General features: G+C 37.5%; 1 protein-coding gene across 4 annotated transcripts in view; it reads left to right on the plus strand.

Annotated features, from left to right (window-relative positions):
* Positions 1-18,173, plus strand: part of LOC111150798 (ribosomal protein S6 kinase C1) — a 178,508-nt gene that overhangs the window by 24,045 nt on the left and 136,290 nt on the right. For all 4 annotated transcript variants that reach the window (XM_022508403.1, XM_022508405.1, XM_022508406.1 and 1 more), the window contains one exon: positions 6,947-7,062. In XM_022508403.1, the coding sequence (XP_022364111.1) occupies positions 6,947-7,062 (116 nt within the window). The remainder of the gene's footprint in view (positions 1-6,946; positions 7,063-18,173) is intronic.

The following is an 18,173-nucleotide window of genomic DNA, read 5'->3' on the forward strand; positions in this document are numbered from 1 at the left end:
TTTTTTTTTTATTTTAAGATTTTATTTATTTGTTTGACAGACAGAGATCACAAGTAGGAGAGAGGCAGGCAGAGAGAGAGGCGGGGAAGCAGGCTCCCTGCTGAGCAGAGAGTCCGACGTGGGGCTGGATCCCAGGACCGTGAGATCATGACCTGAGTCAAAGGCAGAGGCTTTAACCCACTAACCACCCAGGTGCCCCAGTTTTTGTTTTGTTTTGTTTTGTTTTAAGATTTTCTTTATTAGAGGTGTATGTGTGAGGCAGGGGGGAGAAGCAGAGGGAGGATGAGATGCATACCTCTGCTGAGTGGGGAGCCCGATGTGGGACTCAGTCCCAGGACCCTGAAATCATAACCTGAGCCGAAGGCAGACGCTTAACGAACTGAGCCACCTAGGTGCCCCCAATCTGGGGAATTTTAAGAATTATCCTTCTAAATGCACACCAAAAAGGGTTCTTCTATATTCTAAAAATAAGAGACCTCCCTCATACTTAACTGTCTTTTTCTCTCCCTTTCTCTCTGAGTCCTTAACACAACTGTATGAGTAGAGACTGCTTTATTCTTACTGATGGCTATATCATCAGCATGTAGGACCATGCCTGACATATAAATATGCACACACAAATGTGTGCACAGATATGTACATAACGCATGGGTGTTCTTTGCAGCATTTTCAGTAGAGGAAAATGTATCAGAAACTGAATTTTCTCATTATGTGATTGCACAGATATGCCATAATTTACCCAATTAATAGAATTCTTTAGCTCTTTGAAATATACTGGTGTGGTAAGATATCCAAGCTACATTTTTAAGACTTGAAAACAAATGTTGTACAGCACTATGTTTAGTAAGCTCACATCTGTGTTTGAACAGACATATGTTATTATGTGAAGATATACCTACACACATTTGAATAATATATGTACCTTCTCAGGATGTAGGAGGAGGGATGGTTTCACTTTTTATTTTATACCTTCTGTACTGTGGAGCTTAATTGCTTCCATATATCTTTAACTTTAATATGGAGAGATACACAGCCCAGCTTCTTAAACAGGAAGCTTGTCACTGGGTGAAAAGGAGTGGTTTCTAAATTGGTTGAGATTTGTAGCTATTACTGCTCTTGCTAATGGATTATCTAACTTTTCTCCACATCCTTACGTATTATGGAGTGAAAGTTTCTTATTAATCTTGATAAGTAAGCAGTTTATCTCTCAGTAAGTGGTACAGTCCATTTGTAATACTTGATAACTGCAGTGAACCCTGCAGGCTGCAGCTGTCCTTGTGTGGAGGGACTTGCTGGTTAAGCATCTATCTTTTTAACTGCTCTCACATTTTTAGTATGGGAACCTCAGCAGCAAAAGCGAATTCTATTGTAGTTGACACAACCAGCAAAAATGTAGTTACTAGTCTAGCGGTATAGTGAAAAGAACATGCCTTTTGGAATCCTCCGGCTTTAGGCCCAAATCCTCTATCCTTGATTTACTAGCAATGTGATCTTGTATGAATGAACATCTGAGTCTATTTTCCTATTGGTAAGATAGGGAAAATACCTTCCTGTTCTATGGATTACAACTCTAGTGTGTCTAGCTCAATGGATTACAACTCTAGTGTGTCTAGCTCAATGGATTACAACTCTAGTGTGTCTAGCTCAGTGCTCGACACATACCCGCTGCTGTCCGCTATATTCTGTTGCTTGGTTACCGCTAATATACCATATTCTTGTGTCTCCAAATTCAGCATTGCCTTGCTCTGCTGTGAACTTTCTTGTTAGCCTTGCAGACTTTTCAGATGTCTCCTCTCCTAGGAGGTTTTCTCTGTTTCCTTTAGGCTGAGTTCATTGTTTTCCCCTTCAGTTTTATATCTTACCAGTAGAGCACCTAACTTTTTTTTTTCCAGTTATTTTCTTTTTTAAAGATTTTGTTTATTTATTTGACAGAGAGAGAGATCACAAGTAGGCAGAGAGAGGGAAAAAGGCTCCCTGCTGAGCAGAGATCCCGATGTGGGACTCGATCCCAGGACCCTGAGATCATGACCTGAGCTGAAGGCAGCAGCTTAACCCACTGAGCCACCCAGGCACCCAGTTTTTTTTTTTTTTAATGTGCAAAATTTTTAAGTTTACAGGAAAAAACCACAGAAGAGTAATGTGGTAAATACTTTTATACCTTTGGCCCAAGTTCATTGATTATTAACAATTTGCTGAATTTTTTATGACTCTCTATGTATCTCTCTTTTTCTTTCTGAACCATTTGAGAATAAGTTGCAGATATTGTGACATTTCACCCCTGCGCTTCGTATTTTCCCTATAATCACAATTCCATATCACACTCAAGAAATTTAACCTTGATACAATAATATAAAATGTGCAGTCCATATTCATATTTCCTCAGTTGTTCTAAAAATGTCCTTTTTAGGTTTGTTTGTTTTTGGATCTAGGATCATGCCTCTAGGTTAATCTTGAGTATTCCTTGCGCATTTTTTTTTTTGTCTTTAATGACAATGACATTTTTAAAGGTATAAGACAGTTTTGTCCACCTGTCTGCTTTCTCAGGATTAGATCATTGTTTTGTTAGATCTGTAATCAGACTTTGCTTTCCTATGAGAAAGAGAAAAGCAGTTCCTGATAGCTAAGAAAGAACTGGCCTTGCATACCTTTTCTTTTGACCTTGGTGTTTCCTGGAGTTTGGCCTTGCATTCATGTCTATGCTGTGTTGTTCTCCTGTTGAATGTAAGCAGTTGCACAGAACAGGACCATTAGACAAGGCCACTCTGTGTCCTTGGATCAAGACAAAAACAAGACCACTCTGGAATCCTGTCTGAGCACAAAAACATGAATGTTGTTGAAGCCACAAAAATGATCAAGCATATCTTCATCTCAGCAGCTGTGAGTGACTGCTGCTTCTTCATGTAAATCACAGCCTTAGCCTCTCTTCATTCATCTTGCCTCATAATAAGATCTATTAAAATTGTAGCATCATGGAATTAGATAGAATTTGTAGAACCCATAGAATTATCTCCACTTCCTAACAGCATCTGAACCAGGGCAAAGCCCCCATTTCTTTAAACCTTTCCCAAAAGTACCTAGCACAAGCCCAGATCCGGTGAGTCCATTCTCACACCCTCTTAGTGAAATGCTCCAGGGTGCCCAGTAGTATACATTTTTCCTGGTTGCAAGGAGCAATAAATCCAACTTGTTCATTTAGAGGGATGTTCTTGGTGCTGTTGACTGGGAAGAATTCACACCCGGAAACCTCGGCCTCTCTTTGTTTTTACTCTGAATGAATTTTTGCTTCAGTTAAGAATCAGCATCAGGCTTTTCTAGCTAGTTTCTTACTGGTCAAGGGCAATTTTTTGTTCCATATAGCCAGTTTTTGATCATTGACATTTGCATTTTAAAAAAACTTGTAAGCTCTGGTATCTGGGTGGTATTCTACATTTAAAAAGAAAAGAAAAGAAAAGAATGTCCCAAAGGCGGCTTAATAAATCAGAGAGAGAGCCTTTATTTTGAGTGAGTTACCAGCTTAATTAGAATGCTTGAATTTAATTTTTTCTCCCCTAGTTTTTTTAAAAAATTATTTATTTATTTATTTGACAGAGAGATCACAAGTAGGCAGAGAGGCAGGCAGAGAGAGAGGGGGAAGCAGGCTCTACACTGAGCACAGAGCCCGATGTGGGGCTCAATCCCAGGACCTGAGATCATGACCTAAGCTGAAGGCAGAGGCTTAACCCACTGAGCCACCCAGGCGCCCCTCCCCTAGCTTTTAATAAAGTGTTGCTGGGTCACTGAGGGTGGGGGCTGGCTTATATATAATATATACACATACAAATAATATAGTATATACTATGTGATACTACACAATAAATCTTCTTATGAAAAATGTTTTGCATTTTCTTTTGTAAGTCAGCTATAATTTTTACTCTGTTCATGGGAAAATAAACATTGACCCTGTGAATGGAAATTTAAAGTAGTGATAAAGAAGTTCCTGTTTATGATTTCTCATTGTTGCTGCTTTCGAGTGGGGTTTAGGTGCTACTAAAGGCCTAGCAACTAGAGAATAGTGGCTACTAGGGTGTTGACTGCAATTAGGATGACTATTGAATCTTGCTACTATTTTTTTTTTAGTTTAAAATTAGATGGCTTTGTTTACTCTTTTAAGGCTAGTAGCTATTGGATTAAAATTCATCTGCTTCTGTTTCGTTTATGCTACAAATCCCATTTTTTTTTTGTTATTATTCTGAAATATCTTAGGAACAAAGAAGTGAGCATGTTCTTTCATCTGTTTGTTCTGATGATAGGATTCAGTGTAATTGAACCTTTTACTGCAAAAGCCTTTATTTTTTATTGTACTTGCTCCATTCTGAAAAATATTTTAATTCCTCTCCACTTGTCCAAGTTTAGTAGAATGGAAATGCATAAAGATGTGTTTTATTCTCTTTAGAAGTTGATGTACTCATTGCTTAAGCATTTTAGTCTAGCTTAATAGGGAAGTGGGGTGAATCACTGATTACATTTAGGATTGAAGCTCTCAAATTAATATGTATTTGTTTTAGCTACTGAATGAGACTTTTTAGGGTGTTATTAAATATTAGTGAGTTTTCCATTAAAATTTCTTGACAAGTTAATGCATTTGAAGATAGTATCAGGTGGTTTTGTGGGTTGAAACATAGTATGATTTTTTTGTGCATTTTCTGGATTTTTGTTCTGAGGTTATATATGTTCACAAAATTATTAATAGTAATTCATAGGCGCTGGAATTAAATTGTGTTTAAAGGATAAACATATTGGACTATAATCATAAGTACCAGTGTATACTTAATTTCTTATTTAGACAGAAAAAGGAATAATGGACATTAGTTGTCATTTTAACCTGTTTGGCTAGTGGATTTTTCCCAAGACTGAATAACTTAGATTGATGTCCAGAAAATTTGCTCTACAAGCGCTTGGAAGTTTGTTTCCAGATAATATTATTGATAGGTAAGCCAGCACATCATTTTAGATTTTCAACGGGAGAATTGAGTTAAATTGAATTGTTACATATGAACTGGGAAATAATAGAAAAACAGAACACAGAAACACCAACTAGCCTAATGGTATTAGGTTTGGTTTCTTGTGATAAACCTTAAAACCAAATAAAAGTCGATTTCTTTCTCATGGTGTGAGATCTGAAGGTAGCTCCAGGCAGGGCACCTCCACAGTGATCAGGAATCAAGGCTCCCGTCTTGTTGCTCTGTCACTTTTAACCTCCCATGTCACAGTCCTTCCTGGAAGGGGCCAAGAAGAAAGCAGAAAAGGCTATTTCTTAAAGAGATTTTTAGGAAGCTACAATACAACTTTTGTTTATGTTTTTGGCAAGAATATAGTCCATATCCACATGTAACTGTAAGGCAAGCTGGGAATGTAGTGTTTTGTTTTTTCCCCTCTGGGTTACCATGTCCACAGTTAGAAATTGGGGATTATTTTACTAAGGAAGAAGGTGAAAACAGACCCTGGGCTAGCAACTGGCAACTTGTTATATAGCATCAAAACGACACTGGCCTGAATGTTAGGTTTCCTCTAATTGACTGCCTCTGGCCTGTTAACCTTTACTGGGCTCTGGGCACTTTGATGATGTTGATAAAAGTTCCACGCTCATTCCCTGGAAAAAGGTACCTATGGACACATGCATGAAATTTGGTAGGACTGTTGTCTCTGGAACCATCCATTTAGCTGAGTAGGTTGTTTATGGACCACTGTTAAGACTTTTTATTAATGAAAGATGGCTATTTTCTAAGGTAGAATGTTCACAGTTTTTTTTTTTTAAACCATTCATTCTTACAGTTAGGTATGAGTTAATTAGTATGCTCTGTATGTTAGACACTGTAATGACACTTGAACATTCAAAGGCATCGTGATTAATTTATTAAGTGCTGACGATGTGCCTATCATAGAACTGGGAGTCTTAAGTATATTGTTCATTTTCTCCATTTTATAAATGAAGAAATTATCTAAGGTTTCATAGCAAGTGAATGATAGAGCTAGGATTTACACCAGGTCTAACTCTAAAACCATTTCTTTTAGTTTTTATGAAGTAAATACTTCACCATAAGCATGAGACACATTGAGCTGAGAGTGTTTTGTGGTTCAGCTTCACATTCTTGTCTTGGGTTATATAACTCGGAATCTCTTTGTGCCTCAGTTTTCTGTTAACATTTTGCAAAGCTGCTTAAAGTGTTTATGGGACGATGCTCCTCTTTTGAAGCCTGGATTGCAGTCAGCGTTACGTGGCATGTGACAGATGCCAACCAGGAATCTGATCTAACAGGAGTACAAAATGATCATATTTTAAAATGTCTTATCAGCATTCAAATTGTACATAGCATTAAAAAAAATTCTGTGAAAACCACCTTTCAATCACCTTGTAAATCAGAGCTCACCGGTGCTGTGCGGGCCGTCTTTTTACTCACAGGCATGCTGTCATGTACGCTGACAGCAGCACACATAGAGTTTGGCTTCAAAGCTTTTTTGCTTCAAGCTGAGGTTTTTGACCCCACTGATACACAGATGTTCTCATAATTTCCTCTCTTCAGCTCCTTTATAAATCAAAAAGAGTGGGAAAGGGAAAATTATATGAGTAATTACAGTATTAAATTACTATGGAAAACCATTGGAGTTCTTTAGAAATCTCTTTTCAGCTTGAGTTTCAGACCAGCTTCTTAAATGTTAAGTTTCTTACATGGACAGGCCTTCAAGTAGGCCTGCGCCATTGATTTATCGGTTCTCCCCTCTGTCTCTTGTATTGGAAACACTGTTTTCTATTTTGGGGGAGAGTACGCTGATTCCGATAGTACAGACTTGACTCTAGAGGACTGTGTAGTAAAGCAGCAATAGGCCTGCTGCTTCTTTCTGAGCTGTGAACGTAAACTCTCATAAACCTTCCTTCCTTCCTTAAGTCTTGGTTCTTATTTGATTCTAGGACGATTTGATGAAACAGTTATTGAAGAGAGAAGACAGTGTGCTGAAGATTTGCTACAGTTTTCTGCCAATATCCCCGCTCTTTACAACAGTAAACAACTTGAAGATTTTTTCAAGGTTTGGTAGTCTTTCTGAAATATTTTGTACTTCATTAAATATTTTTGTTTTCTAATTTATAGTAAGGTGGAATTCAAGTTTTTTAACAGAAAATGTCATTTACTGTTGAATTTCATTATTCACTAAAATAAGCAGAAGTTAGTTGTAAACAGCGATGTCTTTGACATATCTTCTGTTTTTACTGTAGAAATATATAAGATTTTTGATTCATAGATTTTAAAAAATGACGCAAAAGGCTTAGAGATTATCTTGTTGACTCCATCAGAATTGAGGTACATTAGAAAAAAATTTAAGTATCATGAAATTCTAGTTGTTGCCTTCACTTTTTGAGGTATCTTTCAGTGGTAGACTTTTTGGGATAGAAACCACTGTAAGTTCATATTCATTTTGTTATAATTGTACTAATTTGTGTGAGAGATAGAGCAAAAATAGTCACTGTGTAATTTTAGAGAGGTAGGTTAGTACAAATCATGTGATGAGAATTATTGGATATTAGTGTTTACTGTTTCTTGACATGAAATGTTTTCATTCTGAGTTCTTTATCATTTTATATTACTTTATTTTTAAGATTTATTTATTTATTTATTTAAAGAGAGAATGCCAGCAGGGGTGGGGGGAGCAGAGGGGGAGAGAGAGAATCCCACAAGCCCACCCTGCACCCAGCGTGGAGCCTGACTCAGGGCTCCAACTCCTGACCCTGAGATCATGACCTGAGCTGAAATCAAGAGTTGAATACTTAACCAACTCAGCCACCCAGGTGCCCCAGCATGCTTTACTGTTTTAAATAATAATTTTCTAATTTATTTTGTATTGCGGTTGTGCAGGTTGTTAGTTGATATCAGTGTCTTTAATGACCACAATTTTCCTATTGCCTTTAGACTTCCAGAAAAAACCTAGGTGATTGTGCCATACTTGTTTCTTCCTTTCTATAAACATCTACTCATCTGTATAACTGTAATTGGTAGAACGTATGAAGTATATGAATAGTATGTGAGTATTGGGATTTTTAATTTTCCTGATGCCAGTGGATCTACAAAAGGAAATTATTTTTTATGACCTACATTAACTTACTGAAGAAAGTTGATCTTTTGAAAGATAGTATAAACTTATGACTTTACACTAATAGAAATACAAATAGTAATAGAAAAGTTAGTAGTACCAGTAATATTTCTAGTAATTGACTTCATCACTTAATATTTCATTACTGTGTAAACCAGGCTGAGATGATGAAGGTGGCTCTGCTTATGACATACTGCAGGTCTTTAGGATAAAAGGCCAGATCAAGTCGATACAGTATTTGCTCTTTGCTACTCTTGGTTTACAGCTCTATCTATGTGGTAAGCGGTCTAGGCTTACAGAAAAGGGCAGCATTAGGAGCACCTGGGTGGCTCACTTGGTTCAGCATCTGACTCTTGATTTCAGCTCAGATCATGATCTCTGAGTTTTAAGATCGAGCTTAGTGGGCTCATTGGGCTCTGTGCTCAGTGGGGAATCTGCTTGAGATATTCTCTCTCTCTCTCTGCCCCTCCTCCTACTCTCGCTCACACACATGCATGTGCTCTCTCTCAAATAAATCTTTAAAAAAGGGGCAGCATTATTAAGCAAGAAGGATGTGGCTTTAATAGAAATTGTGAAAGGCAGTCATGCAAATTAACACATGCCAAGGGCTAAAAAAAAAATCAGTCTAGGCATATAGAAGTCAGATGTTAGACTTTGAACAATTTATTTATTTACTTATTTTTATTGATTTTTTTCTTTGAGAGAGAGAGTGCACGCATGCATACAGGGTGGGTGGGAGAGGCAGAGGGAGAGGGAGAGACAGTCCTAAGCAGACTGTGCATGGGAGTGTGGAGCCTGATGTGGGGCTTGATCTGACGACCCTGAGATTATGACCTGAGCCAAAACCAAGAGTCAGATGCTTAACTGAGTGAGCCACCCAGGTGCCCCTGACTTTGAACAAGTGAAATGTAGGTTACCTGTTCATTCTTTTTCTTTTGGACCTGGGAATTCCTGATTGTAACTGCTGCTGAATGAGACTTTCTAGGCTTTGTGAAACGAGAGATAGAAGAAAAGAAAGAAGACATTGGGCACTTTAAGGGAAGTCAAGTTAATCTTAGAAAATATGGCAGAAATACCTTAAGTAGTGTGCTGGGCAGGAGAGAGACACTGATGTGGTAATATCACAGTGGTGGTAGTCAGCCTCTAAATACAGATACGAAAATAGGATCCTTGAGGGTTATTTGGCTGCAAGCAAGGAACAAAAAAGCTTACCATATTAGCTTCAATAAGAAAGGGGCTTATTTGTCTCATATAACAAGAAGTTGAGTGAGGAAGATAGGAAGGGTTGGTGCAGAACTCACTGACGTCATCAAAGCCTTAGGTTCCTGGTTTGGGATGTGAAAGGAAAAGGGCTGATGAGTGAATAAATGAATGAATGAATGCCGGTTTTGAAAAGGTTTCCTAGAAATTCTATCTAGAGGTAGTCCTTCTTATATCTTACCAGAACTGGGTCACAGGACTATCCTTAGCTTCAGAGAAGTCTGGGTGGGTGACTCCTAGTTTTCTAGTTCTCATTGTGGATGAAGGTACGGAGGGGAGTTTGTTAGGTAGCTGGGTCAGAGAGTGTGCTACAGTATCATAGGTTAAATAGGTTTTGGGTTTTTTTTTGTTTGTGTGCTTCTTTGTTTTGGGGGAAACCCTGATGATAGATATCATATGCAAACAGCTACCTAGCCACTTGATTTGATTTTTTTTTTCAAGATTTTATTTATTTATTTGATAGACAGAGATCACAAGTAGGCAGAAAGGCAGGCAGAGAGAGAGAGAAAGGGAAGCAGGCTCCTTGCTGAGCAGAGAGCCCGATGTGGGGCTCGATCCCAAAACCCTGGGATCATGACCTGAGCCGACGGCAGAGGCTTTAACTCACTGAGCCACGCAGGTGCCCCTGATTTGATTTTTTTTAACATACATAAGAGTAGAAGGAGTACTATACTGAGCCTCCATTACTCATTACTCATCTTAAAAAATTATCAGTTTATTGCCTAATTTTTTTCATCTATGCATTTCGATGTATATTCTTTGCTGGTTATGTATGTATATATATATGTGTGTTTTTACAGTTTTATTGACATACTTTAAGATTTACCAATTGTAAATGTACCATTCAGTGGCTTTCAGTAAATTTATAGAGGTGTGCAACTGTCACATTTCTATCACCTCAACAAGTTTCTCTGTGTTGGCAACCCCCTTCCCCTTTCCCACCCCCATCTCTGGGTAACTACCTGTTTTCTGTCTATAGATTTGCCTCTGTGGGATGTTTCAAATACATGGACTCACACATTATGTTGTTTTTTTGTTCGGTTTCTTTCCTTTAGCATAATGATATGAGTTTCATCCATATCACATTGTATATCAGTATTCTGATATACAATATATCAATATATCTGATATACAATATATATAGTGCGTGTTGTTATACACTGACAAAATGATGGACATTTGGATTGTTTTCAGTTTTTTGGCCCTTTGTCCAGTACTGCTGCCAACAAATTTTTGTGTGCAAATCTATAACTAGATACATGTTTTCATTTCTCTTGGGTAGGTCCTAAGGAGTGGAATTGCTGGGTCTTAATGATAAATTTATGTGGTTTTTTTTTTTTTAAGATTTTTAAAATTTATTTATTTGACAGATAGAGATCACAAGTAGGCAGAGAGGCAGACAGAGAGAGAGGGGGAAGCAGGCTCCCCGCCGAGCAGAGAGCCCGACGTGGGGCTCGATCCCAGGACCCTGGGATCACGACCCAAGCCGAAGGCAGAGGCCCAACCCACTGAGCCACCCAGGCGCCCTGATAAATTTATGTTTTTAAGGAACTGCCAAACTGTTCTTTAAAGTGACTGTACTGTTTTACATTCCCCAGCAATGTATGAAGTCTCTGGTTCTTATACAGTTTCACCAATTGTGTGAAATTTAAACTACAGCTGTTCTAGTATGTGTTTAGTTGTATCTCACTGTAGTATTAATTTCTGTTTCCTAATGGCTGATGATGTTGAGCTTGTTTTCATGTGCATATTCACATAATTTGGTGAAATGTGTATTAAAATCTGTCCAGTTTTGGTTGGGTTGTCTTGTTATTGAGTTGTAAGGGTCCTGAATATGTTCTGGATACAAATCCTTTATTACATATGTGTTCTGCAAATATTTTTCTCCCTGTGTGTGGCTTGTCTATGTTCTTAATGGTGTCATTTGAAGTACAAAAGATTTTAGTTTTGATAAAGTCTGATTTATCAATTTTTTTCTTTTTTTGAATTGTACTTTTTTTTGGTCATATCCAAAAACTCTTAGATTAATCCAAAGTCTCCTGTGTTCTTTTCTACAAGTTTTGTTCTTACATTTAGGTCTGTGATCCATTTTTGGTTAGTTTTTGTATACAGTTGAAGTAACAGTCTAAATTCATCTTTTGGCGCAGGAATATCCAATAGTCAATCTAGCTAAAAGTTTGATATTGTTGATTTTCTCAAAAGACTAACCTGGTTGGGGTGCCTGGGTGGCTCACTTGGTTAAGCGTCTCACTTTGGCTATCGGGTGAGTGTCTGACTTTGGCCCAGATCATGATTCCGGGTCCTGGGATAGAGTCCCACATCAGGCTCCATGCTTGGGGGGAGTCTGCTTCTTCCTCTGCCCCTCTCCCTGCTCATTCTTTCTCTCTCTCTTAGAAAGAAAGAAAGAAAGAAAGAAAAAAAGAAAAAGAGAAAGAAAACTAACCTGGTTTCATTGATTTTTCTGTATTTTCTATTTCGTTTTTCCTCTATTTCATTTTATTGATTTCTATTTTAAACTTCATTTCCTTCCTTTTGCTTGCTCTGGATTTACTTTGCTGTTTATCTAATTATTTAATTCCTTGAAGTGGAAGTTTAGGTTACTGATTTAATATATTTCTTCTATCTAACATAGGCATTTACAACTATTAATTTTTCTTTTAGCACTGCTTGAACCTCATCCCATAACTTTTATGCTTTGTTTTCATTTTTATTCAGTTTAATGCATTTTTAAATTTCTTTTGTGATTTTTCTGTGGACCCATTGGCTTTTTAGAAAAATATTCCTTAACAAATAATCCTAAAATTTGTATGGAACCAGAAAAGATCCCAACTAGCCAGAGGAATGTTGAAAGAGAAAACCAAAGCTGGTGGCATCACAATTCTGGACTTCAAGCTCTATTACAAAGCTGGGATCATCAAGATAGTATGGTACTGGCACAAAAACAGACACATAGATCAATGGAACAGAATAGAGAGCCCAGAAATGGACCCTCAACTCTATGGTCAGCTAATCTTCGACAAAGCAGGAAAGAATGTCCAATGGAAAAAAGACAGTCTCTTCAACAAATGGTGTTAGGAAAATTGGATAGCCACATGCAGAAGAATGACACCGGACCATTTCTTTATACCACACACAAAAATGGACTCAAAATGGGTGAAGACCTAAATGTGAAACAGGAATCCATCAAAATCCTTGAGGAGAATACAGGTAGCAACCTCTTCAACCTTAGCCACAGCAACTTCTTCCTAGAAACATCGCCAAAGGCAAGGGATGCAAGGGCAAAAATGAACTATCGGGACTTCATCAAGATAAAAAAGTTTTGCATAGCGAAGGAAAACAGTCAACGAAACCAAAAGACAATCAACAGAATGGGGGAAGTTATTCCCAAATGACCTATCAGATAAAGGGCTAGTATCCAAAATCTATAAAGAACTTATCAAACTCAACACCCAAAGAACAAATAATCCAATCAAGAAATGGGCAGAAGACATGAACAGACATTTCTCCAAAGAAGACATCCAGATGGCCAACAGACACATGAAAAAGTGCTCCACATCACTTGGCATCAGGGAAATACAAATCAAAACCTCAATTAGATACTACCTCACACCAGTCAGAATGGCTAAAATTAACCAGTCAGGAAATGACAGATGTTGGCAAGGATGCAGAGAAAGAGGAACCCTCCTATACTGTTGGTGGGAATGCAAGCTGGTGCAGCCACTCTGGAAAACAGTATGGAGATTCCTCAAAAAGTTGAAAATAGAGCTACCCTATGACCCGGCAATTGCTCTACTGGGTACTTACCCCAAAGATACAAATGTAGAGATCCGAATGTTTATAGCAGCATTGTCCACAATAACCAAACTATGGAAAGAGCCTAGATGTCCATCAACAGATGAATGGCTAAAGAAGATGTGGTCTATATATACAATGGAATATTATGCAGCCATCAAAAAATGAAATCTTGCTATTTGCAACAACATGGATGGAACTTGCGGTATTATGCTAAGCGAAATAAGTCAATCAGAGAAAGACAATTATCACATGATCTCATTGATATGAGAAATTTGAGAAATAAGACAGAGGATCATAGAGGAAGAGAGAAAAATGAAACAAGATGAAACCAGAGAGGGAAACAAAGCATAAGAGACTCTTAATCTCAGGAAACAAACTGAGAGTTGCTAGAGTGGAGGGGGTGTGGGAGGGATAAGGTGGCTGGGTGATGTACATGGGGGTGTGGGGTGCTATGGGGTGTGCTGGGAATTATGTAAGACTGATGAATCACAGACCTATACCCCTGAAACAAATAATACATTGTATGTTTTAAAAAAAAGAAGAAAAAGGGAAAATGTTCTTTAATTTCCAAATATTTGTTGATTTCCTAAAGTTTCTTTTACTGTTCATTTCTAGTTTTCTTGTGGTCATGGTCAGAAAACATGTGTTGTATGATTTCAGTTCTTTTAAATTTATTGAGACCTGATTTCTTTCTTTCTTTCTTTTTTTTTTTTAAAGATTTTATTTATTTATTTGTCAGAGAGAGAGAGGGAGAGAGAGCAAGCACAGGCAGACAGAATGGCAGGCAGAGGCAGAGGGAGAAGCAGGCTCCCTGATGAGCAAGGAGCGCGATGTGGGACTCGATCCCAGGACGCTGGGATCATGACCTGAGCCGAAGGCAGCTGCTTAACCAACTGAGCCACCCAGGCGTCCTGAGACCTGATTTATTTCTTAGCATACAACCTGTTCTGGAGAATACTCCTTGTGTGCTTAAAAGGAATATATATTCTGTTGTCAGGTGGAATTTTATGTAAATTTTAGTTAGTTCAAGTTAGTTGTTAGTGATGTTTAAGTCTTTGGTATCTTTCCTGATTTTCTGTGTGGTTATTATCAATTACTGAGAATGAGGTATTGAAGCCTCCAGTTATTGTTGAATTTTCTATTTGTCCTTTTATTTGTTAATGTTTATTTATTTTGGGGCTCTGTTGTCATGTGCATGTATATTTATAGTGGGTATAGCTTCCTGATAAGTTGATTTTCTTAGTTTTATGAAATGGCCCTCCTTGACCTGAGTAGTATTTATTGTCTTAATGTCTATTTTGTATGACTTTAATATATATTTTGTATGATTTTAATATAGACCACTGTTTATTTATTTTTAAAAGATATTTATTTATTTTTTTGACAGACAGAGATCATAAGTAGGCGGAGAGGCAGGCAGAGAGAGAGGGAGAAGCAGGCTCCCTGCTGAGCAGAGAGCACGATGTGGGGCTCGATCCCATGACCCTGAGACTATGGCCTGAGCCGAAGGCAGAGGCTTTAACCCACTGAGCCACCCAGCCGCCCCTAGACTACTGTTTAAAAACGACTGCTCTAGGTCTCTTTTTGCATGGAACCTTTCTTTTCATTTTTTGGTGGCGGGGGGGTGGGTGGCTGCAGCAAAGCAAGGTTTATCGAGTGGTAGCAGAGTGATAGCACAAAGCTCCCAAGGAGGGAGGGGACCTGAGAGGGTTGTTGCTTTCATTTCAGTCTTTTGCTTTCAATCTATTTGTGTTATTGAATCTAAAGGGTATCTCTTACATGCACTGTATAGTTTGATCTTTTTTCTTTTCTTTTTTTTTTTTTTGGTCCAGTCTCAAAATTGTTGTCATTGATTAGCATATTTAGCCCTTTTATACTTAAATATTCCATTTTGCTATATGTTATATATTTCATTTTTTTTGTTCTTTTGTTTCTCATTTATGTCATCTTTTATATTAAATATTTTTTATTGTACTATTTAAATTTCCTTTTTATGTTTTTTAAGTTATATATATGTATATGTATATGTATATGTATATATATATATATATATATATATATGTATTTGTTTTTTAAAGATTTGTTTATTTTAGAGAGAATGAGAGCTTGAGAGAGTGAGCAAGCCGGGGGGAGAGGGGTCAAGAGAGAGGGAGAGAAAGAATTTCAAGCAGACTCCCTGCTTAGGGCAAAGCCTGATGGAGGGCTGGATCTCACTACCTTCATATTATGACCTGAACTGAAATCAGGAGTGGGACACGTAACCACTGAGCCATTCAGGTGCTCCTTAAGTTATATTCTCAGTGGTAGCTCTAGGGATTCAAATAATGCATTTTATTTATTTATTTATTTATTTATTTTTTAAAAATATTTTATTTATTTGACAGAGATCACAAGAGGCAGGGAGAGAGAGAGGAGGAAGCAGTCTCCCTGTGGAGCAGGGAGCCCGATGCGGGGCTCGATCCCAGGACCCTGGGATCATGACCTGAGCCGAAGGCAGAGGCTTTAACCCACTGAGCCACCCAGGCGCCCCTCAAATAATGCATTTTAATTTATGACAACTTACTTGAAGTTAATTTTAACTTAATTCCAGTAAAATATAGAAAGTTTGCTCCATGAAGCACTATTCATGTCTCCTTTTTTGTGTTATCATATGTATCTCTCAAATATATTATAAACCCAACAGTACAGTGTTATGATTTGATGTCTTTTAAAGTTAAAGAGAATAAAAGAGCATATATTTATATAGCCTTTTATATTTACCCTCATATTTACCTTTTTTGGGTGCTCTTTATTTGTTCAGGTGGATTTGAATTATTGTATGTTGCCAGCTTGAACGATTTCCTGGAGTTTCTTTTTTGTGCATATAAGGCAGGTTTACTAACAACAGACTTCCTTAGACTTTGGAAATGTTTTTGTTTACCCTTCATTTTTAAAGAATAGTTTTTCTGGGTATATGGAATTATTGATTTTACTGTTTCTTTTAAAATTCTGAATTTATCATTTCAGTGCTTTTTGGTTTTCATTGTTCTGTATGAGAAGTTGTTTGTTACTTTCACTGTAGTATATAGAAATCTTTCTGTTGTGGCTTTCAGAATTGCCTTTGTCTTTCAGTAGTGTGACTCAAGGTATAGATCTCTTTCTGTTTATCCACTTAGAGTTTAATTTATCTTCTTGTATTGGTAGATTATTATTTTTCATCAAAGTTTGAAAGTTTTCTGCCTCATCTTTCAAAATTTTTTTTTCAGCTTTTTTCTCTCTCATGACTGGTACATGTAAGTTGGTATGCTTGAGAATATCCTTATAGCCCTTTGATTCTCTTTACTGTTAATTAGGACTTTTTTTCCTGTGATTTTCATTTTGGGGAGTTTCTATTGATCTTTAGGTTGATTTATTCATCTTTCTCAAATCTGTTGAATTTTGTTTCTGTGCTTTTCAAGTTATGATTTCCATCTGGTTCTGTTTTTAAAATGGAGATTCACATAACATAAAATTCACCATTTTAAATAAGTATAAAGTTTAGTAGTGTTTAGTATATTCAGAGGGTTATGCCACCATTTTCATTGTCTAATTCCAGAACATTTTATCACCCCATAAAGAAATCTTGCCTATTAACACTTACTCCTCCTTCCCCACTTGCCCTAACTCCTAGCATCCACTAATATATTTTCTGTCTTGATGGATTTGCTTATTCTGGACATTACACGAATGGAATCCTACACTATGTGGCCTTTTGCATCCGGGTTCTTTCACCTAGCTTATGTCTTTAAGGTTCATCCATGTTGTAGCATGTGTCAATGCTTCATTCCTTTTTACGGCTAAGTAATATTCCATTAGGTAGATATGAATGTGCCACATTTTGTTTATCTATGAATGTGCTGATAGACATTTGAATCATCTCCACTTTTGGCTCTTATGAATAGTGCTTCATTTGGTTCTTTTTTATAATTTCTATTTATTTATATTTGCTATTTCATGAATCATAGACCTCATACTTTAAAAAATTATTTAATCATGACTTCCTTTAATTATTTAACATATTTATAAATAGCTGCTTTGAAGACTAGGGCCTGTAAGTTCAGTATCTTTGCCCCTTCAGAGTTAGTGCCTGTTGATTGCTTCCCCTCCCCATCCCCTGTGTATGGAGCACACACTTTCTTATTTCTTTGTATGAATCATGTTTTTTTTTTTTGCTGAAAACTGGAAGTTTTGGATAATATAGCAGATTGGAGTTCCGATTTTTGTCCTGAGGGTTATTAGCATTGTTTTGTTAGTGTGGTTAGTAAAGTATCTGTGCTAAGTCTGTGGAGTCTGTTTAATGGGCAGTGATTGCTGGTATCTTTGCTCAGTTTTTGCTTTTTATTGTATTTTTAAACCTGCTAACTAGGGATTAGTCCTGTATCAGCCTAGCTTAGTGGTCAGCCAGTGATTGGTCTTTGCTTGTATTTAACCACTTCGTTTGGGGCGCCTGAGTGGCTCAGTCGTTAAGTGTCTGAGTTTGGCTCAGGTCATGATCCCAGGGTCTTGGGATCGAGCCCCTCGTTGGGCTCCCTGCTCAGCAGGGAGCCTACTTCTTTCTCTCCCACTCCCCCTGCTTATGTTCTCTTTCTCAAGGTCTCTCTCTCTCTCTTTCAAATAAATAAAATATTAAAAAAGAACAATTAAATACTTTGTTCCAATATATGCTGAATCCACATGCTGATGACTCTTGGTGTATTTTCAGAGTTCAAGCAGTTTTTGAGTTTGCCCTGGGTTTTGCTTTCCTTTGGGATCTCTGGGATTTCCTGTGTGTGTGTGTGTGTGTGTGTGTGTGTGTGTGTGTGTGTGTGTGTGTGTGTCTTGGATTTCCTGTGTGTGTGTGTGTGTGTGTGTGTGTGCGCATCATCATAGTTTGCCAGGGAATTGTAGGTAACTCGATTTCTCTCTGGTCTCTCCTGTGTGGATGGGTAGAGAGCATATTAAGAACCCATACGGCTGTGTATTTTCTATATCTCCCTGCG

This window comes from Enhydra lutris, unplaced genomic scaffold (genome assembly GCF_002288905.1).
Source record: "Enhydra lutris kenyoni isolate GAN:26980312 unplaced genomic scaffold, ASM228890v2 scaffoldscaffold24, whole genome shotgun sequence".
Taxonomy (NCBI): domain Eukaryota; kingdom Metazoa; phylum Chordata; class Mammalia; order Carnivora; family Mustelidae; genus Enhydra; species Enhydra lutris.